This window comes from Ovis canadensis, chromosome 14 (assembly GCF_042477335.2).
Source record: "Ovis canadensis isolate MfBH-ARS-UI-01 breed Bighorn chromosome 14, ARS-UI_OviCan_v2, whole genome shotgun sequence".
NCBI classification, from domain to species: Eukaryota; Metazoa; Chordata; class Mammalia; order Artiodactyla; family Bovidae; genus Ovis; species Ovis canadensis.
In genome coordinates, this window is record NC_091258.1 from 64,133,733 (window position 1) to 64,156,441 (window position 22,709).

General features: G+C 57.2%; 1 protein-coding gene across 1 annotated transcript; it reads left to right on the forward strand.

Annotated features, from left to right (window-relative positions):
• Positions 1–15: 15 nt before the first annotated feature.
• Positions 16–22,709, forward strand: ATP1A3 (ATPase Na+/K+ transporting subunit alpha 3). Its single transcript, XM_069552418.1, has 25 exons — positions 16–266; positions 2,882–3,117; positions 3,256–3,269; positions 7,300–7,389; positions 7,497–7,556; positions 7,694–7,897; positions 9,284–9,397; positions 9,511–9,645; positions 10,010–10,127; positions 10,258–10,526; positions 11,947–12,145; positions 12,247–12,356; positions 12,442–12,576; positions 14,690–14,882; positions 15,139–15,314; positions 15,402–15,538; positions 16,170–16,320; positions 16,441–16,609; positions 19,096–19,250; positions 19,330–19,453; positions 20,508–20,653; positions 21,208–21,338; positions 21,737–21,838; positions 22,079–22,170; positions 22,609–22,709. The coding sequence occupies exons 1-25, from the start codon at positions 16–18 to the stop codon at positions 22,635–22,637; spliced, it is 3,540 nt and encodes a 1,179-aa protein (XP_069408519.1). The 3' UTR covers positions 22,638–22,709.

Sequence of the window (22,709 nt, forward strand, 5' to 3'; positions counted from 1 at the left end):
GCCCGAGCCGTGGAAATGCTAGAGATCAAGCGAGGGAAAGGAGCGAGGCTGGGCCCCGCCCCTCGGGCAGGCGGCCCAGAGCTCGGGAGCTGTCCGTTCAGCACCGGCCTGGCTCGCAGCATCGCCCTGTCTCCCCGACAGGACCTGCCAGCCTTCGCAGTGCTTGGGCACGCCACATCCGGGGGACCCCGCCTGTCACGCAGCACCCCGTCTCAACCTGGCCTCTTCCGTGTCTCAGACACTTGCCACATGTGTGCCCTTAAGAGGCGGGTGTGGGGGCGAGCTTGTGTCTCGGGATGTTTCTTGTTTCCACATCTCTTAGAGACTAATCAATGTCTCTGCCCTTGAGCGGGAATGTCAGTCCGTCAAGGTGATAGAATCTGGCTGCAGACATCTGTGGTCTCTCCCGTTCTCTGTCCCAATGCCAAGCATCAGGTCTCCCACTTCTGAGTCTCCCCACCCTCATTTCTGCTCTGTCTTGTCAGTCTTATCTCTGTCTCCCCAGTTTGCCAAACACGTCTGCCTGGCTCTCTGTGTCCCCGTGACTCTGTCATCTTCACTAAGTAATGCAGTTGATCTGTCTCCTCCATCTGTTTCCTCATTTCTGTCTTTGCCAGTCTGTCTGTCTTTGTCGGTCTTTCTGTTTTTCCTTTCCTATTTGCATCTCTCTGGTTTTGAACTCTATGTGTCCATTCCTCCGCTTAGTCTCTCCTTCCATCTCTCTTGCCGAGTTCCCTTGTCCCCATCCATCCCTGTGACCTTCGTAAATCTTCCTCCTCCCCCACCCAACTTCCGCAAAGCCTCACGCTGGGAACACTATGCACAGTCATCAGTCTCCCCAAACTGAGGAGGGCGTGCATGAGGGGGGACAGGAGCCTGTCTGGGGTGCAGTCTCCCCCAGCCCAGCTGGTGAGCAGGAGAGAAGGCCAGGAATCTCCTGGGATCCTGAAACCCCCCAGGCTTCTCCATCCCCCCAATCTCTCTGCCACGGTCCAGGCTCATCCCTGGATAAGGTGGAGAGGAAAAAGATAGTATGTTGACAGAGCCTGCCTCCTTCTCTCCCATCCTCCTCTTGGAAGGGGACAGAGTTCCGCAGAGGGGCCAACTACCAGGGTTAGAAGATGTGGCTCCCCCCTCCCCACCAGTCTCCATGGAGACAGGCCAGATCTGTAAGCCCAGCCTCCTTTGCTGCATTCGCTGCCTCCCTGTTACTATGGCAACAAAGGACAGCAGGGAAGGATGGGGACGGGTCAGAGTACAGGATTGGGCTGAGGCTCTGGGTGCTGGAGGAAGGAAGGAGCCCACCTGCCTGCCCTCTTTTACTCTCTGGCCCAGTCTCCCTGTCCTTGTGGTTCTGTGGTTTTGAATCTCCCATTTTTGTGTGTCTCACTCCAGCCTTCAGCCTTTCATACATATCAGTGACCTGGTCCTTAACTTTCATGCCCCTTGCCTGTCTCCCACATCTCAACTTCCATAGGTGGGAGGATACCCACATTCCGAAAAAGCTACAGAGACAGGCTCTTGCCTGCTCTCTGCCTTTTCTGCCATCCCCACAGAGTCTGGGAGTGTTCCTCATGGAGCAGAGAGGTGTGGGTGGGAGGCTGTAACTCTTCAGGCTCCAGTGGGTGGCCGATGGGGTGTCGTGTGTATTGTGGCAGGCCTGGGGTGTGAGTGTCAGCTGTGCATCTGTGTGTGTATGTGTCAATATACACCAAGCTGGGATGTGCACGGCGTGGGGGTGTGGGCCTTGGGGGTGTTTGCAGCTACAATACAAGTGTATAACACAGCACTGCATTACATGATAAATGTAGTGTGTGAGGTGTGTGGGATGGTGTTGCGTGATCTGTGTCTGTGAGTTATTGTGCCATGCATGAGTCCGAGTGCACCCTTTGTCTGTCATTCACAATTAGCAATACTTTGGCAGTTTAGCATGGAGGGTCTTTGCGTGTGCCCAGATACATTGGGGAGGAGTGTGTGTGATGTTGTGTGACTACACAGCAGAGCCCACAAAGGTTCAAGTGGGGTCTGGGGCAGTGTGAGGCCTGTGTCTGTGTGATGGTGCTGAGTGTGAATGTGTACTGGTTCATGGGCCCATGGGTGAAATGTTTACTGGTCCTGTGAGAGATGGTTTAAGGCCAGTTATGACGGAGCATGTGACATGTGTGTCTGTGAGGTGGTGTTTTAAGGGTGTGTGTTCCTCTGCATGGCATTTTATGCCTGTGTGATTCTGTTGTGGTGTGATGGGGTGTGCGGTGTGTGTGTTCCGTGTGTTTTCCTTGCTGTGTGTTTGTGAGTCTCTGGGCCTGTTTTGATGGGGTCCTGTGGGGTGTGTGGGAGGTGATAAGCTGGTGTGTGACGGAATGTGGTTGTGAATTTGCGGTGTGTACTGTGGTGTTGGTGGGCGTCCCCAGCATCTCTGCTCTCTGGGTGGTGGGGTGTGCGTCCGATGCTTGGTGGGATTCTCTGGCTGTGATGTGTCTCCTGTGTACCTGTGCAGTTGTGTCTCGTTGGATAACTGCCATGCCGTAGTGGGTGGGGGGAGGTCACACAGTGAGAGGCCTCAGGGCCCTGCCCCCTCTGCAGCGTCCCTGCTCATTGGGGGGGTGTCTTTCTCGCCTCTTGGGTTCCCTCCCTCTCCCCTCCTGAACAGCACCCCACAGTCTCCAGGGCTCCCCCCGCCTCATTGCAGAGAAGGGTGCTCTGGCCCTCGCGCCTTACTGCAGTGGCTTAAGGGGCTTCCCCCCCGCCCCTCGCGCCCCGTGTTCACCTTCCACAGCGCACCCCTCCCTCTGGTGGCACACAATGAGGGGGGATTCCGGGGCTCTCCCACCCTCAGCGCCCCCTCCTTGGAGGCGACACCCCACACTGCGGGGGTTTCCAGGTCCCTCATTGCGGGGGTCGTCTCCGGGTTCTCCGCTTCCCGCAGCGCTCCCCCTTCGCCGCCGAGCCGCCACTTTGCGGAGGCTGAGGGGCGGGGAGAACAGCTGCAGTACCGGGGGCGGGGCCGCGGGCCATCCATCAGGGCGGCGGCGCCCCTGATTGGCCGGCGCAGGCCCCCCCGCGGGCGCGGGCATATGAGGAGGCGGAGGAGGCGGCGGGCGCCGCAGACTCTGTGCGGTAGGGCTGACCGCCGGACCCACGCGCGGACCGAGGCGCGGGCGCTGCAGAGGCCCCCAGCCCGAGCCCGCGCCTGAGCCCACCCTGAGGCCCCCTGCCTCGGCCCCTGCCCCGCCCGCGTGCCCCTGTCCCCCGGAGCCGCCAAGATGGGGGTAGGTGCTCGGGCCAGCCAGGCGATGCCTGTGTGCGTGTGTGTGCCTGTGTGTGACCTTGTGGGTCCAGTGACATTGGGTGTCTGCGGAGAGCGGAGGACGAGGACTCTGGGACCTCTGCTTTCCGAGACCCGGGTGCAGGACCCTGGGAGCCAGCTGACCCTGCCCGTCTGTGTGGTTGTGTCACTGGTTGAGTGTGTGCCCCGGGGCCGCCTGGGTCGGCGGGAGTCTGTGGCGCATGTTGGCATGCCCTTTGTGTGCCGGGTCCGCGGGGCACGGACCGGCCTTCGGCCTCTCTGTCTGACCTGGTGTGGTTCCCTGCTCAGCCGAAGATGTGTGTGTGCGTGTGTGCGGTCCTGGTTCTGTCAGGCCTGGCAGCACCGTTCGCCTGCGATTGTGTGGCCCGGGTCGTGTCTGAATGCCTGCACCCGTGTCTGGGTGTGTCTGAACGCCGGTGTTTGTGTCTGGGGGTGTTGAAGCCCGTCTGCTTCCGTGGCCAGGCAGGCATAGGTCCAGACCATGAGATGCACACCCGGTGACCTCCCTTTCTCCTTCCAGGCCCTCATGGGGTTGCTCCGCAGTGCGGAGCAGCCTGGGTCTGCAGCGTGTGTGTCTACCTCCTAATCTGGGGGAGCAGACGTGGGGGCTGGGGGGAGCAGGAGAGCCACAGCAGGGAGACTGAGTGCCTTGCTGAGGGCTATGTGTGCAAATGCGTGTTGTGGGGGTATTGTGCATGCCCGGCTATGCCCTTTCCTCCGTGTCCGTGTGTCCTTGTCTGTGAGTTTCTCCAGCAGATGCCGCCTCTTTCCCTGGCTGACCACCTGACCCCCCAGCTGCAGCCCTGGATCCCTCCCTGAGTGTCTGGGGCGGGGCCACAGGGAGGGGGTGGGGGGAAGGAGGCTGGTGGGCTGGGCTGGGTGGGTGAAGAGAGAGGGGGTTGGGATGGGAGAGCAAATATGAGGGGGATGGGGAGAAAGATGGCGGAGGAAGGCTGTTGGGTCCAGGGACAGAGGTGGGGGATGGGGCTGCAGATGGGTGGATGGGGGGTGGGCCAGGGGGGAGGGGAAGAAGAATTGGATGGGGAGAGGACTGGGAGAGAGAAGGGGCAGGTGGGAGTCAGTGATGGCTTCCAGGTAAGTGGAAATGGAAGGGAAGCCATGGGCAGATTGGAAGAGAGGACTGAGGCTAAATGCCTTAGATAAGAAATTGGGGGCGGGTCTTAGGAAAAGACCTGGGACAGGAGAAGTGAGCGCTTTAGACATGGGAGACAGAGACATGGAAAGACAGAGAGAAATGGGCGGACACAGAGAGAGATGCTCTGAAAGAGACAAAGAGATAGAGAGACATAGAGAGAAAAAGAGACATAGAGACAAAGAAAGAGACAGACACGGGCAGGAGGATATGGAAAGATAGAGAGATACAGACAAGACACAGATAGAGAGACATGGAGAGACAAAGAGAGAAACTGAGGCTGAGACGAGGAGACCCAAGGACAGACATATCCCATCCAGAGACAGTCAGAGGCAGCCTGGATGAAAGGAAAAGGGGACAGAGGCACAAGGAGAGGTCGACTGAGAGACGGGGAGATGAGGCCTCAGACACCTTGAAAGGGAGAGGGAGGGGTGGGCCGAGGGGGCAGAGCCTACCTGAGCTCGGCTGGCGGCTGGTGTGGATAAAGGCGAGGAGCTGCAGAGGCGGCTGCAGCGGCCAGACACGTGTGTCCCCCACCCTCCGAGGTGCTCCCGCCCCGCAGTGCGCCCATCTGGGCCTCCTGCCTTGACTGGGAAAGCCTCAGCTCCCTCTCCAACAGATGGAAGCCCGCCCCCAAGGGAGTCTGGTCATGGCAAGGGCAACCAGGAGCCAAGGCTCGCCTGCCAGGGACCGGGGTACCCCAGCCCCTCCTCCCTCAGACCCAGGAGTCCAGGCCCCCGGCCCTTCCTCCCCCAGACCCAGGATCCAGACCCCCAGCCCCTCCTCCCCCAGACCCAGGAGTCCAGACCCCCAGCCTCTCCTCTCTCAGATGGAGGAGTCTGGGACTCTACCCCTGGGTCTCACAGGGACCCAAGCATCAGCTCCCTGGCATTCCCTAAGGCTTCAGGGGTGGACAGCTAGTTTTCCCTCCACCTCCCTCCAGGCCCCTCTCTCTCCTCTCTTGCCTGCCCCTCATTTCTCTGACTTGTGCCCATGACCTTGTATCTCCACTCTCTCCGTCCCTGGGTCTGCCCCTTGTGGAGGCTGAGACCCCTCCTGAAGCGGGAGCAGAGGAGGGTCCTCTCTGCCCGCCTGAATCTCCATGCTCCGTGTCAGACGCAGCGCTGCTGCAGGGCTGGCCCAGGGCCAAGCCACCCTCCTGCCCCCTGAAACCCAGGCTCCCAGGCCTCTAGGATATACAGTAGCCCCCCCAGGCTCAGCCTCCGGGTCTGGGGGCAGACAGCAGGCAGCTCAACCCTCTACAAGGTCACGAGGGGATTAACGCTGAGCTGCGCTGAGCCTGGGATCCCAGCTTGGCTCTGGGCCCGTAAGATCTGTCAGCGGTCCTGTATCAGCACCCAGCCTCACCCCACCCCTCCTGCCAGCCTCCAAGGACGCTGGCTTCCCCATGAGCCCAAGCCCCCAAACTAGAACTTCCGTCACTCCCCCCACACTATATCCAGTTCACACCAGGCCTGGGGGACTTCTGCCTCTTGCTCTTCTGCACCCTGAATCCCAGCCAGCAGCTAGTCTGTCCTTCAGAGACCTAAACATGCCCACCCCTGTCCAAACATATTCATGGCTCCCGCCAGCCCCCAGGAGAGAGGCTAGGCCTCAGCTTGTCAGTCAAGCCCCTCAGGACTGACTGCACGTCCAGCCAGGCCACCATCCTTGGGCCCAACAGGCGACCTCCTGGGCATTTGTCCCAACTGGGTCCTCTGAAAGAGACATCCACGGAGTTGGGGGAAGAGACCCAAGAAAAGAGCCAAGAATAAAAGACAAGGAGAGACCTGGGGGAGTTCTATGGGGGAGGCCTGGAGCTGGAAGCACAGAGATGCCAAGATGGACGAGAGAGAGAGAGTGAAAGATACGGGGGTAGAGAGGGAGATGGCAGAGCGAGACAGTGAGACACAGACAAGACAAGATGGTTGGAACAGTCGAGACAGAGAGAGACGCACCGAGCGTTGCAGAAAAGCAGGTGCCTTGAGAGATGAAGACAGGAAGAAGGAGAGATGAGGATGGACAGAAAATACTGACACTCAGGGATATTCTAAGATCCCCACACACCAACTTAGAACGAGATAGAAACCCAGGGAGAACACAGAAAGACTGACTCAGCCAGACTCAGGGAGAGAGTTCAAGAGATGGTGACAGATATTGTATGAGACGGAAAACATAAAGAGCCGGAGATCAGAGAGAGACATAAGTCTCAGAGAGACACGCGTAAAGATGCAGAGACAGAGAGAGTGAGATCAGAGAAAGCACTGCAGAGAGATGGAGACAGCCGCAGATGGGGAGGTGGAGAGGCAAAGAGGCAGCAGGAGTCAGAGACAAAAGGGAATAAGACGGCACAAACAGAGACCCGGGGAGGCGGGTCAAGACAAACAGAGACCCAGGGAGGCGGGTCAAGCGGATCAGACCAATAGACACAGCAGGCGACAGACACCTGGGGGGTGGGGGCTTGGGCAAGCCCAGGGAGAGGGAGTAAGAGGCAGAAAGAGACACCCAGAGGGAAAAAGAACACATGGAGACTGAAGGGGAGAGACCTAGAGACAGAGAGAGGGACAGAGGCATAGACAGACCCAGATGAGACTCGCTGGCACAGAGATCCAAGGAGCCAGAGGTGGGGGTGGGGGGTGGGGTGCTTGGAAGCAATAGGAGGAGACAAGCCTCGGGAGTTCTGAGAGACACCCAGGCCGCAGGGCAGGGACAGACGGAGCCCCCAGAGCAGGCCCTGTCCAGAGACGCAGCTGCACAGCCGCTTGGCCGGTGCCCCCCTGTAACCCCTTCTCGCCCGCAGTCTGGTGGTTCTGACAGCTATCGTGTCGCCACCTCGCAGGACAAGAAAGATGACAAGGGCTCGCCCAAGAAGGCCAAGGGCACCAAAGACCGCCGGGACCTGGACGACCTCAAGAAGGAGGTGGCTATGGTGAGTCCCACCCTCTGCGCCCGCCCGGAGCAGGCCCCTCCCCCAATGACCCCCCCACCGCCGGGCCTCCACGCTCACCTGATGTTCCCCAAACTCCTGTTCCTTAGACAGAGCACAAGATGTCCGTGGAAGAGGTCTGCCGGAAATATAACACCGACTGTGTGCAGGTGCGGCTGGGCTGGAGGGACGGGTCCCCGGGGTGGGGATGGGGGAGGCGTGACCCCTCAATGCCTGAGGGTACTGTGTAGTGTTGGGGTGCCAGGGTTTCTCCGGGAGGGTCCTACGTGAGTCCTGTGTCCCCCAGGGTCTGACCCACAGCAAAGCCCAGGAGATCCTGGCCCGAGATGGGCCCAACGCGCTCACACCACCGCCAACCACACCAGAGTGGGTCAAGTTCTGCCGCCAGCTCTTCGGGGGCTTCTCGATCCTGCTGTGGATCGGGGCCATCCTCTGCTTCCTGGCCTACGGCATTCAGGCGGGCACAGAGGACGACCCTTCTGGCGACAACGTGAGTGCCCTCCACCCGGCCCACCCAGGAGCTCCTCCGCATAGAGACATGCGTGTCTCACTTCTCCCCTTGGACTTTTCAAAGCCCCGCCATCGACTTCTTCCCATCTAACTTTCACAATCACTCAGTGAGAGAACCAGAGGTGCAAGGAGGAAAACAGGCTCAGAAAGGACAAGGATGGGACTTCCTGGCGATCCAGTGGTTAGGGCTTGGTGCTTCCACTGCAGGGGGCCTGGGTTCGATTCCCGGTTGGGAACTAAGATCCTGCAAGGCACATGGTACAGTCAAAAAAACAGACCAAGGTGCTTGTTCAAGGTCACACAGTAGGAAGTATGAGCCGGGGCTCCATCCCAAAGCTGTGTTGTGCCATCACTGGCCTTGAGGGTAGACACAAGCAGGTGGTCTTGGCCTAAAAGAAGCTCAGTGAATGGGCTCACGTAGAGATCCAGGCACACCCATGCGCTGATTTATCAGGTCCTGTTCACTCAGCACAGGGGGCACACACACTCACAGTCTCAACAGACACGATGCTCACAAACATAGACCTGTATTCTCACTACACGGAGATCCTTGCACGCACGCACCCACACATTCGCACGCACACACCAGTGCAGAGAGTCAGTGCAGGCAGTCACACTAACACGTAGATTCAAGCGTGGCCACCTAGTTCAGACACGCAGGCACAGGCACAGACATGGACTGATAGATAGACAGACGCAAGCACCCAAACACAGAGTGGCAGGCATAACCTGGTGGCGGACAGAGTGGTGTGAGAGTCGAGCGCAGGCAGGATGCTCAGAAATTAAAACCCGCACAGGTGAACAGACCCAGAGTCTCAGACCTACGCAGACCAGCAGAGGGAGACGAGACAGAGATCCACCTAGAGAGAGTCAAACACGGTCTCCTACATGTGAAGTCAGGCATTCAGTCAGACAGACAGGCACATGGACAACGGCATACACACCGATTCTCTGACATAGGCTGAAAGACCCACAAAATAGAGAGAGGGACAGAGCAGGGGCTCAGACACACTTTTGGTCAGGAAGAGAGATTCAAGCGAATTCCCTGGTGGTCCAATGGTTAGGACTCCGTGCTTTCACTGCTCAGGGTCTGGATTTGATCCCTGGTCAGGGAACTAAGATCCCATAAGCTGTATGGCGGGGCCAATAAATAAATAGAACAAACATTTTTTTAAAAAGAGAAAGAAAGAGAGACTCAAACATGGACAGCCAGAGAGACATAGACCCTCAAATAAATACAACCTGATGTCAGACGTACAATTGCAGAAGCCCACTTACTCAAAGCTCTCTCCCCAGACGCACACATCTCAGGGTAGGGCCGGTGGGAGTCGCTGTGGGCGGGCTGTGACCTCGAGTCTCCCCACAGCTGTACCTGGGCATCGTGCTGGCGGCTGTGGTCATCATCACCGGCTGCTTCTCCTACTACCAGGAAGCCAAGAGCTCCAAGATCATGGAATCCTTCAAGAACATGGTTCCCCAGGTGAGGGGTGCCCAGGAAGGGGCCAGGTGGGGTGTGGACAGCTACCGAGGCTGTGCCCAGTGATCTCAGGCAGAGAGCATCAGGGAGGTGACGCCTCTCCATCCCACCCGCAGCAAGCCCTGGTCATCCGGGAAGGTGAGAAGATGCAGGTGAACGCTGAGGAAGTGGTGGTTGGGGACCTGGTGGAGATCAAGGGTGGAGACCGAGTCCCAGCCGACCTGCGCATCATCTCAGCCCACGGCTGCAAGGTGCGCGTGGGGCCCAGCTGTGCCCTTCCTGGAGCAGCCCAGGAGTCCAGACCCCCAGCCCCTCCTCCCTCAGACCCAGGAGTCCAGGCCCCCTCCTCCTCCATCAGACCTGCAAGTACCTTTGACCTTGCCTAGAAGTTGTACCCTCTCCACCTTCAAGAGCCCAACCTCTGTCCTCCAGACAGACACCCAGACTTCTAGGCCTCTAGCTGTGACCTCCACAGACACAGGTTTCCTTAATTAATGAGATTTCTGCCTCATTAACAAAACAAATGAACAAACAAAAATCTTGAAATCTCCTCTGAGCAAATGCCAGTTGACCCCAGGCCTGGGGTTGAGCTCTGTCCCCTGTGCCCCACCCCAGGTGGACAACTCTTCCCTGACCGGCGAATCAGAGCCCCAGACCCGCTCCCCCGACTGCACGCACGACAACCCCCTGGAGACCCGGAACATCACCTTCTTTTCCACCAACTGCGTGGAAGGTGAGACGGTCAGGGTGGGGCGGGCACCCGGGTGGGACCAGGCTGGTCCAGACAGACAGACGCACCTGTAGGGGCTCGGGGTCCCTCTGCACCTCGCTGAGCCTCAGCGCCGTCCACTCTGGCCACACAGGCACGGCTCGGGGCGTGGTGGTGGCCACGGGTGACCGCACCGTCATGGGCCGCATCGCCACTCTGGCTTCGGGGCTGGAGGTGGGCAAGACGCCCATCGCCATCGAGATCGAGCACTTCATCCAGCTCATCACCGGCGTGGCCGTGTTCCTGGGCGTCTCCTTCTTCATCCTGTCCCTCATTCTTGGGTACACCTGGCTCGAGGCTGTCATCTTCCTCATCGGCATCATCGTGGCCAATGTCCCAGAGGGCCTGCTGGCCACTGTCACCGTAAGACCCAGACCCCGGGTCTGAGGGAGGAGGGGCTGGCGGCCTGATGCAAACATCTTTCCCTTTAAAAAGTTTTTTTGTTTGGCTGCACTGGGTCTTAGTGGCCACACGCAGAACCCTTAGGCAATGCTCGTATTTTATTTACTTGTTTATTTTTTGGCTGCACCGCACAGCATGTGGGATCTTAGTGCCCGGACCAGGAGTCAAACTTGTGCCCCCTGCATTAGAAGGCGAATTCTTAACCACTGAAGTCCAATGGCAATGATCTTGATTGCAACTTGGGGGACCGAATTGCAATCAAGACATCAAGGGCCAAATCCTCCCAGACATTGAAGAAGGAGGGTCCTGGGACTCAGTGAGCCTCATGAACAAAACAGATCAACAGGGATTTCCCTGGCTGTCCAGTGGTTAGGACTTCGTTTTTTCACTGCCAAGGGCCTGGGTTTGATCCCTGATTGGGGAACTAAGATCCCGCAAGCTAACCACCCCATCATTTTTGAAGTTAACTTACAAAATTAAGAAGCACACCCTCATGGTAAAAAATCAAAAGAATACATTAAAATAGTTAAAGAGTAAAATAACAGTCTGCACCCACTGCCTAGCCTAGCCGTCAATCTCCCTTCAGAAGCAGGCTCACTGCACTGTTCCCAGCAGAGGGGGGCATATTCACACACATGTAGTAACTGTTTTCAGCGTACACAGAAGGGACCATCCTAGGAATACTGTTCTGCTCCTTGATTCTTTTAGAATCAATAGATCCTGCAAACTTTTCCATATTAGCATACTCAAAGCTACTCTAGGTCAAGGTCAAGGTCAAGGCCTTTTATTGACCTACACTGTACACACGTGTGAACATACAACCTGATGAGCTGGAGTCAGTTGAACACACCCTAGGTCAGCTGCACCCAGACGGAGCTCCCTAGAGGCCCTCTCAAGACCTTGTTCAGCCCTTCCCCCGCAACACCAGGATTAGCCCTAGGATAGCCTGGTTTCAGACAGTAGTTTTTCACTTCACATCAGTGGAATCATTCAGCAGCAACTCTTGTTTCTGGCTCTTCTTTGCTGAACATTGTTTTTGAGCTTCACCCACGACATTGTAGGCACTGATCTCTTTTCCTTTTTCATCTCTGTATAGTATTCCCATCTTTTGTTTCTCCAATTTTCTCTCCTGCTGTTAGAGAACATTTTGGTTGTTTCAGTTTGGGACTATTATGTTGCTGCTGTGAACATTCTAGTATATTTTGGGGGGTGCATCTGAGCCCATTTCTATGAGTCTGTGCCTTGGGTGGAGTCTCTGGGTGATTCTTTTTGCTCAGGATTCTCTTTGGGCTAAGCAGTCAGGTTGTTGGACAGTCGTGTTGCCGGCCTAGCTCCGCCACTGACTCTACCTGTAACTCCCCTGTCCTTGCACATGACCCAGGTGTGTCTGACACTGACTGCCAAGCGCATGGCTCGGAAGAACTGCCTTGTGAAAAATCTAGAGGCTGTGGAGACCCTGGGCTCCACGTCCACCATCTGCTCAGACAAGACAGGGACTCTCACCCAGAACCGCATGACAGTCGCCCACATGTGGTTCGACAACCAGATCCACGAGGCCGACACCACTGAGGACCAGTCAGGTGAGGGTGGAGCCCAGACAGAAGGGTGGGCCCCGCCCCGCCCCGCCCCGCCCCCGCCCCACCCCCCAGGTGACCCTTGCCCTGACTGGTGGCTTTTTCAGGGACTTCATTCGATAAGAGCTCGCACACCTGGGTAGCCCTGTCCCACATCGCTGGACTCTGCAACCGTGCTGTTTTCAAGGGGGGTCAGGACAATGTCCCCGTGCTCAAGGTGGGTCCCACCTCCCACTGGCCTCAGCCTGACTCCTGCCCACCCCGTGCTTCTCTGCTCTGACAGCCCTCTCTCCGCCCTACAGAGGGATGTGGCTGGGGATGCTTCCGAATCTGCTCTGCTCAAGTGCATCGAATTGTCCTCTGGCTCCGTGAAGCTGATGCGTGAACGTAATAAGAAAGTGGCCGAGATCCCCTTCAACTCCACTAACAAATACCAGGTACCCTAGGGGTCTCCACTTTCTCTGTGATGCCCAAAAAGCAGTCAGCTCTGCCCCACTGCCCTCCTGCTTTGGACAAACTATTAACTTTCCCAGAGCCTCAGTTTCCCCATCTGTAAAATGGGACTGATAGTGGAGAGAGGAACAGAGATGGGAGTGACAGCGAGGTCTCTGTGGGAGTGGGAGGCAGAGGAGTAAAGATTTCCTGCAGCAGAGTGGGAACCAGCCAGCGATCTCATTCATTCATTCAGCAGATATATTTTTAAGCAGCCACCATATGTCTGGGAGGCGCATGTTAGGTGCTGGGAAGACGTAACAGCAGTGAGTGAAACAGTGAAGTTCCTCCGCTTGGGGAACTTATGCTCCTGTGCCAGGAGACAGACAATGACAGAGGCATGAGGACTGGAGGAAATCTGGAATGTCAGGAAGTCACCGTGCTGAGGGGGGAAGCCCTGCAGGTATCTGGGGGGCAGTGGGCATAGTATGTGCAAAGGTCCTGAGGCAGGAATGTGTTGAGGTGTCTGAACAATAGTCAGGGGTTGTGGAGCCAGGAAGCATGGTGGGAGATGAGGGCTGTGTGTGCTGGGCCAGGTCTCATCAGGCCTCATGGGGTGTGGACACAACTTGGGTGTGACCCTGGCAGGGGGCGGCATGAGCCAAGGAGCAGGGTAGAGACGGGACCTGACTCACATTTTTAAAAACTGCTTTATTGAGATCTAGTTCATACACCATCATAGATCACCCACGTAGTACGTAATTCAAGAGTTCTAGTATAGTCACACATAGTATATAGTATAGTTTATACAACATAGTATAGCTAGCATCTACTCAGTCAGTTTTAGAGAATTTCCAGCATCTCAAAACACACCCTCACACTCTGGCTTTATTCCCCTACCTCCCCCGTCTCCCCAAGCCCTAAGCAACTACTAATCTACGTCCTGTCTCTATGCCCTTGCTTATTCTCGACCCTTCATGTAAAGAGAATCCTACAATACGTGTTTTTGAGTGTCTGAGTTCTCTCACTCAGCATCATGTTTTCCAGGCTCCTCAGGGCTCCCCTGGCAGCTCAGATGGTAAAGAATCCACCTGCAATGCAGGAGACCTGGTTTTGATGCCTGGGTTGGGAAGATCCCCTGGAGAAGGGAACGGCTACCCACTCCAGTATTCTGGCCTGGAGAATCCCATGGCCTGTAGAGTCCATGGGGTCACAGAGCTGGACACGGCTGAGTGACTCTCACTTCCCTTCCCTTCCATGTTGTAGCACATATCAGTACTCCATTCCTTTTTACGGCTGAATGACTTTGCGTTGTATAGCGAGATCACATTTTGTTGATCCATTCATCTGTCAACGGACATTTGGGTTATTTGCACCCTTTGGCTACTATGAATAATGCTGCTGTGAACATCCGCCTACAAGTTTCTGTGTGGACATCGTCTGCACGCCTCTTGGGTGTATACCCGGGGATTGCCGGCTTACGTCGTAACCCTATGTTTAAGCTTTGTGGGGAAGGCCAGGCTGTTTTCCAAAGCGGCTGCACCATTTTTCACTGACTCTCATATTTTAAAGTCTCCTTCTGCCTACCATGGGGAGAAAATAAAATACAGTGGGGAGGGGAGGACAGACACAGGGACTCGATGTGGGGGTGCTGCTGTGACATTTCATATGGGAGATGCTGGTGGCTGAATGGGAAGGCAGCGGGGGTGAGAAGAGGTCAGAATCTGGGTACTTCAGAGGTGAGCTGGACAGATTCAGTGATGGGGTCTAATGTGAGATGAGAGATCGTCGGGCGAGGCAGAGAGAAATGCACGTATCCTCAGGACCCTTGAGATTTCTGTGAGAGAGACACAGAGGAGAAAAATATTCATCAGACAAAGAGACAGAAACGGGCAGGGATGAGCAGAGATCTCTGTGAGAGAGTCTGAGAAACAGATGACAACAGGTAGAGAGATTCAGGCAGTGCCCTCTGGCGAGCCCGGCTGAGGTCCGTCCTGGCCCCCGTGGCATCCTGGCACCCGAGGGGGTGGCGGGGAGTCCTCTTCCCCCCGGCTGGGTGCAGGTAGCCTCCAGGTCCCTGGGAGGCTCAGGCACGGCCACCCTCCGCTCTATTCGCAGCTCTCCATCCACGAGACCGAGGACCCCAATGACAACCGGTACCTGCTGGTGATGAAGGGCGCCCCCGAGCGCATCCTGGACCGCTGCTCCACCATCCTGCTGCACGGCAAGGAGCAGCCGCTGGATGAAGAGATGAAGGAGGCCTTCCAGAACGCCTACCTCGAGCTCGGCGGCCTGGGCGAGCGCGTGCTTGGTGGGCACCAGGGGTGGGGCCAAGCCCGGGCGGGGGCGGAGGGTAAGGAGGGATGAGGTGCTGCCGGAGCCCGGCTCAGGATAGGATCTCCCAGAATGCACCGCGACTGACTGAATGGACGACAGGGGAAGCCATCTTTCAGATGAGTGTGGACTGACTCTGGCCAGCTGGGGAGTGCGACTGCTGCCACGGGAGCCGTGGGCAGGAGGCAGGGGAGCTGAGGCTGGAGCCCCTCTTCCTTTCTCCTCCGCATCAGGTTTCTGCCACTACTACCTGCCCGAGGAGCAGTTCCCCAAGGGCTTTGCCTTCGACTGTGACGATGTGAACTTCACCACCGACAACCTCTGCTTTGTGGGCCTCATGTCCATGATCGACCCTCCCCGAGCAGCTGTCCCCGACGCGGTGGGCAAGTGCCGCAGTGCAGGCATCAAGGTGTGGCCCGGGGGGCAGCGGGGGAGGCAGGGCCAGGGCTCCAGGGGCCAGTGGTGAGGCTGGACCATTTGCGCACAATGCCCGCAGGTCATCATGGTCACCGGCGATCACCCCATCACGGCCAAGGCCATTGCCAAGGGCGTGGGCATCATCTCCGAGGGCAATGAGACTGTGGAGGACATCGCTGCCCGGCTCAACATTCCTGTCAGCCAGGTCAACCCCCGGTGAGCCCCGCCCAGCCCGACTCAGGTCCCTCTGGGACAGTGGGTCCCCTTCCTCCAGGGTCTCCTCTGTTGACTCAGCATCTGGGCCCCGTTCCTCTTCTGTCTTAGTGATGGGCAGCCTGGTGTTCCAGCTGTGTGATGCTGGCAAGGGGAGGCTCACATCCCAGCTTGGCTACACGTGAGCTGTGTGACCTTGGGCGAGTCATTTAGCCTCTCTGAGCCCCAGTTTCCTCCACTCTAAAATGGGCTGCTAGTAATTCCCATCTGAGAGGATACTATGATGTCCCTCATTCCTGTGTCCATCAGTCTCTCTTCCTGCCTGTCCTTTACGTCATTGTCTCTCTCATCTCTGTTCTGACTCCCTCAGCTTTCCCATCCTCATGTCTTTCTCTGTGTCTGTTTCCATTTCCTGCTTGTCTGCATATCTCTGTTCCTCTGAGTCCAGGGTCCCAAAGTTCTTCCTGAGGTCTGCCCTCCATCCGTCCTGCAGCCCCTGCCCTCCATTTCCCCTCATCTCTGATCCCCCCACCCCCACCCCCGCAAAGCCCTTTGTCCCTCTCTCAGAGCCTGGTCCACCCCCCTCTGTCTGTGGGTCTCTGCGCATGTCCTGACCACTCTCTGCTCTCCACAGGGATGCCAAGGCCTGCGTGATCCACGGCACTGACCTTAAGGACTTCACCTCTGAGCAAATCGATGAGATCCTGCAGAACCACACCGAGATCGTCTTCGCCCGCACCTCCCCCCAGCAGAAGCTCATCATTGTGGAGGGTTGTCAGAGACAGGTGGGCTGGGGCTGGGGTCCCTCAGGGGAAGGGAGATGGGGGCCAGGACTCCGGGGTCCATGATGAGAAGAGGGTAGGTGCCAGGCCTCCGGGTGCTGTGCTCACCCTCTCCCCCTCCAGGGAGCCATCGTGGCCGTGACCGGGGACGGTGTGAACGACTCCCCCGCCCTGAAGAAGGCCGACATCGGGGTGGCCATGGGCATCGCCGGCTCTGACGTCTCCAAACAAGCAGCTGACATGATTCTTCTGGACGACAACTTTGCCTCCATTGTCACGGGTGTGGAGGAGGGTGAGTGAGTCGGCCCAAGTGGCCCTGGAGACTGGGGTCCCTGTGTGAAGCCTGAGAAGGGCAAGGGGAGTAAGCCAGGGCTGCAGCAGGTACACGATGGGGATATCATGGAATCCCACCAGGCCCCCAGTACAGCCTGAGCTTGTCCTCTTCAATTTTCTTCCCCCCGCAATGTTGGGGGCTCCCTGGGGGCAGGACTGAGCTGATACACTTGAGGGTCCCCGTGTTGCCCAGCGAGAACCCAGTCTGTTGGGTAAGGCAGAGGTGGGAATATTTAAAAGATACTCAGAAGTACAACCTCAGGGAGGCAGAGGGGCCCTGAGGAGGCCCAGCCTGCATTCGGGGGCCAAGGAAGCTTCCCCGAGTGGGCAGAAGTCACTGAGCCAAGTCCCCAGGGCCACTGGAAATTTTCTCACAGAGAAATGCCAGTGAAGGGAGTTGCAGGCAGAGGCACGGCTGTGTGGGGGCGCTGGCTGGTGAAGCTGGGCACCCAAGAGCCCAGACCTCAGGGTTCCCTGGGCACCACTTCCTGAAGGGGCTGGATGTGGCCACAGATGGGGCTTGTTCATGTTCAGTTTTATTCTGATTATCCAAGTAATTCATGATAATTATAGAAAATGCAGAAAAGCATTGAGAAGCACATTGGCATCGCCCACAACCTCACCATCCAGAAATATTCACAGTTCACCCTATGGTTGCATTTTCTTTCAGTCTCTCTCTCACATTTCAAATGCGCCCAGTGTAAAAAATAACTCGTGATAAGGCAGAATTCAAACAGTAGAGCTGAGCCTACAGCCTCAGGTTAAATGCCCTGAGCCCTTGTCTCCTATGGCCCAGAGGACACATGGTTAACCCTTTCTCACTGCCCCCCCCAAAACATCTTCCACGCATGTGCAGGGCACACACTCATGGATGCTCTAGTTCACGCCTCCCAGATATTTCTTGGGCTCCTACCTTGTGCATCACGCCGGGGGCTGGAGAATCAGCAATGAGCAAAGCAGACTCCTGAAGGGTCCCCGTCATGTACCTGCTGCAGCCCTGGAGGGTCCCTGCCCTCCAGGAACTGGGGGGCCTTCCCCAAGTTAACAAATTCTAACATAACAAACGTAATTACAGGGACTTGCCTGGAAGTCCAGTAGTTAAGACCCCATGCTTCCAATGCAGGAGGCCCGGGTTCTATTCCTGGTCGGAGAACTAAGATCCCACATTTCATGCAGCACAGCCAAGACAAAAATAAACAAAATAAAAAACCCAAACGTAATTACTTACGGTGACAAGTGCTAAGAAGAAAACCGGCAGGGTGCTATGATAGATGACAACAGGGGGCCCGGCTCAGTACACACACTGGGCTATGCTGAAGTAGACTTAAATCATCACCCATAAGTACTTAGGGTGAGACCCTGGTAGTTTGTAGAGAGCCACACCTTGCAGGGACAGGCAACAGCAGGTGTGAGCAGCCAGGTGCCTTATTTTTTACACAAAGGGGATCATACCATCTATGCCGCCTCCCGCAGAACAGCCTGCCTGTCTGTGCCTTTTTAAAAAATAAGTATGGCAATTCCCTTATTTATTTATTTATTTATTTTTTGCTGTGCCCTTTGGCTTGTGGAATCTTAGTTCTGTGACTAGGGATCAAACTTACACCCCTGCAGTGAAAGCAGGGAGTCTTAACCAATAGGCAACCAGGGAAGTCCCTCTTTTTTGGCTATTATAATGCTATGGTGGGGCTTCCCTGATAAAGATAAAGTTGGTAAAGAATCCATCTGCAACGCAGGAGACCCCGGTTTGATTCCTGGGTTGAGAAGATCCGCTGGAGAAGGGGTAGGCTACCCTCTCCAGTATTCTTGTGCTTCCCTTGTGGCTCAGCTGGTAAAGAGCCCTCCTGCAATGCACGAGACTTGGGTTCGATCCCTGGGTTGGGAAGATCTCCTGGAGAAGGGAGAGGCTATCCAGTCCAGTATTCTGCCTGGAAAATTCCATGAAATATATAGTCCATGAGGTGGCAAAGAGTCGGACACAACTGAGTGACTTTGACTTTCGATGCAATGGTCAACATTCTCGTGCTTGCATTTTGGTGGACATAAACACTCATCCTATAAACCTATGATAAGGATTGCTGGGTCAATAAGGCAGGGATGCTTAACTTTAACAAAAAAGACTGGGAACTCCCTGGTGGTCTACTGGTTAAGACTGCACTTTCGCTGCTGGAGGCACGGGTTCAATCGCTGGTCAGGGCAACTAAGATCCCGCAAGCCATGCAGCATGGCCAAAAAAGGGGAAAAAAAAGAAAAGAAACTGCTACGCAGTCTTCCTAAGTTGTTGTATTTTGAGAATGTTTGAACAGAGGCAACCTGGTTGGATGTCTGAATGGAAAGACAGGTGGTGAGGGGATGGATTAGGAAGGACGCCTAGACTGGGTAGGAAGGAGCAGCGGGACTAGGGTGCCCTGGCGTGGGTGCTGAGGTCTGAGCCCACCCTGCCAACAGGCCGCCTGATCTTCGACAACCTGAAGAAGTCCATTGCATACACCCTGACCAGCAACATCCCAGAGATCACACCCTTCCTGCTGTTCATCATGGCCAACATCCCACTGCCTCTGGGCACCATCACCATCCTCTGCATCGACCTGGGCACCGACATGGTGAGCCCCGGCCACCCCCAGGCTCCAGAAGGGCAGGGTACCCCCCCACTACCCCGATTCACCGGCTTCTCCTGCCCAGGTCCCTGCCATCTCATTGGCGTACGAGGCTGCCGAGAGTGACATCATGAAGAGACAGCCCAGGAACCCACGCACTGACAAGCTGGTCAATGAGAGACTCATCAGCATGGCCTATGGACAGATCGGTGAGGACCTGGGGCCCCCGCCTGGCTTACGGCTGAATGCCCAGCGCCTGGCCCACCCTGGGCACTCGGGAACCTCGAGTTGAATGAGTGGAGTGAAAAGCAGGACATGCTGCCATAGGTCTAGTCATGGCAGTCCAAACGTGGGCTGGAGAAGAATCTCCAGACACAGAGCATTTCAGAAAGGAGTGAGTGTATTGAGAGCAAGGAGCAGAGATAATGAAGATACAGCAAACGTGGTGGGTGGGGGAGAGTCAATGCTTTTTATGGGTTAGTAGCCAGTTTTTTAGCCTCAAGATGAAGACAACTGCTAGAAGGGTGGCATTAGGTGACTGGTTAGGGCGCTAGAAGGTGAGTACCGGGGTGGGCATTTTTACCTAATATGGGGTCAGGAAGCTGGCCAGGAAGGATCGCAGTGTGGGTGGGGCTGGCAACAGTTACAGTGGAGTTCAGTCAGTTCCAGAGGTCACCTTGACCTTGGTTCTGGGCTCCCCTTCTGTGGCCTGGGTGCCAGGTCTCACACCTGTGACCTTGGTGTGAGACTCCACACGTTTGGAAGGAGTGACTTAGAGATGGAGGGTGGAGGAAAGGCCTCCCCCGGGTGCCTGTCCGATACTGAGTGGCCCCAAGAGGACCACGCCACTGCTCCACCCCCAGGGGCGAGCCCCACCCCTTCCTGCCTCCTCCTCTGCTGCTGGAGGGGAGGGTGCAGAGCTTTACAGGTGTCCCAGCAGAGGCCTGGTGGTGGTGGTCAGAGGCCTGGGAAAGTCATTCCTGCATGGGGGTCCTCAGGGACTTCCTGATGTCCACGTGGCCCGGGTCAAGTGGGAGGGACTCCAGGTTCTCCATCTCTGGAGAGCCCCCTCCCCAAGTCTGCTGCTCCAGGGAGCCCATTTCAGGTGCTCGCCACCAGGTGGCGCCCTCAGGTCGTCCTCTGGGAGCCCAGCCAGGAGGATGCTCAGGCAGAGGACCGAGTCTCAAGGGGCCCCAGAGGTGCCCTGGGCTGGCTGCCCGCCCCACCTGAGCCTTTCCTTATCTCCCTACTCTCCTCCCCCAGGAATGATCCAGGCTCTCGGTGGCTTCTTCTCCTACTTCGTGATCCTGGCAGAAAATGGCTTCTTGCCTGGCAACCTGGTGGGCATCCGGCTGAACTGGGATGACCGCACGGTTAACGACCTGGAGGACAGTTACGGACAGCAGTGGGTGCGTAGGGCCGGGTCTCACAGCGTGGCCGTGGGCCTCCCAGGCGGGGTCTCTGCCCACAGCATCCTGGGCCACGGTGAGCTGTCCTATCCATGCATGGGTGGCTTCCTGTGATGGCCCCACTGCCCTGGGGGGTCATCAAGACCCTCCCTCAAACACAAGGGGTCTCCTGGAGCTCCTGCCCCAACCCATCGTGGTCCTGTCCACTGGCCAGGCTCTCTGCCCTGCCAGGCAGGAAGCCTTTGTGACCCCCTTCCCAGTCTCTGTCCTCCCTTCATAGCCCAGCCAGTGTCCCCCGAGGAGGCCCCCAGCTCCTCTGGTCCACAACTAAGGTCACCAGTGTGCTCTCTCCTTCCTTGTCCATTTCCTGACTCTTCCCGAGGGGCTCTGAGCTACAGAGGGCAGACATGTCCCCCCAGGGGACCCCATCTAGACAGAGTCCCCGCTTTGCCCTGGGGATCTACCTGCACGCAAGGAGCACGTGGGCAAGGAGTGGGGGCCAGGGCTGCGGCCACACTGACCACTGACTGACACGTGCATCATCACCCTCGCAGACCTACGAGCAGAGGAAGGTGGTGGAGTTCACGTGCCACACGGCTTTCTTCGTGAGCATAGTGGTCGTGCAGTGGGCTGACCTGATCATCTGCAAGACCCGGAGGAACTCTGTCTTCCAGCAGGGCATGAAGTGAGCACCGCGGCCGCTGTGGCTGCTTCCCGTCCCACCCCACGTCTGTCTGTTCTGGCTTTGCCTCTGAGTCGATGTTCTCTCCAGTGGTCACATCTGTCTTGAATTCCGTCTGCCTGTGTGTGTGTGTGCGCTGCTGGGACGTTCCTGCGTCCCTCTCCAGATCTGTTTTACCTTTTTATACCCCAGCCTGTCTGTGTGTCTCTGTCTTCATATTTCACCGTCGCCATCTCCTTGGACCCGTCTGTGCCTTGCTGCCTCTTTCTGTTTCCATCCCTGTGTGTCTCCTTGTCTGTCTCTCTCCGTCTGCCCGGGGGGGGGGGGGGGTGTGCCTCTGTGTCTATGGGGTGGGGATGCTGGGTGGGCTTCTCTGGGTCCAGCCCTGACTATGCCTGCAGGAACAAGATCCTGATCTTTGGCTTGTTTGAGGAGACGGCCCTGGCGGCCTTCCTGTCCTACTGCCCAGGCATGGACGTGGCCCTTCGCATGTACCCTCTCAAGTGAGTGCCTTTCCCTCTCCAGGTACCACCTGCTCCAGAGCCCTCCCAGGAGCCTTTGCAGTGGAACACCGTCATGGGTGGGGGGCTGAGGTGGGGCTCTGTAGACCCCGGCCCAGAGCCATGGCCAGGGCCCCCCGTCACCTTGGGCACAAAGGATCAGGGGCCAGTGCGCTGGGCGTGGCCCTTCCTTTCCTCCCTGTTGCCCGGCGCTGACTCGCTCCTCCTCTCGCTTCTCCGCAGGCCCAGCTGGTGGTTCTGTGCCTTCCCCTACAGTTTCCTCATCTTCGTCTACGACGAAATCCGCAAACTCATCCTGCGCAGGAACCCCGGGGGTGAGGGGCTAACGAGGGTAGAGGTGGGAGGCTGGGGGGAATGGGGCCGGGCAGCTGGAGAGGGAGGCGGGAGAGCGCCGCCTGGTGACGATGCTAACCTTACTGTCTGCCCCCTCCTCCCTTCCGCGCTCTCTCTCCATCCCCCCTCCTCCCGCCCCTCCCATCCCCCCTCCTCCCGCCCCTCCCATCCCCCTCCTCCCGCCCCTCCCATCCCCCCTCCTCCCGCCCCTCCCATCCCCCCTCCTCCCTTCCGTGCTGTCTCTCCATCCCCTTGGCACCTCTTCCCTCTGCCCTTCTCTCCGGGCCTCCTCCTTTCTGTGTCTGTCCCTGTGTCTCTGCCCCTTTGGGCTTCTTTGTGTGTCGTCGTCTCTCTGTCTCTGCTTGTGCGTCTCTCTGTGCCCGTCTCTCCCGTCTCTCTTTCCTCCTTTGTCTCTTCAGGTTGGGTGGAGAAGGAAACCTACTACTGACCTCAGCCCCACCACGTCTCGCGTCTTTCTTGCCCCTGCGAGCCCAGGACCGCCCACTCCAGTGCCCCTCAT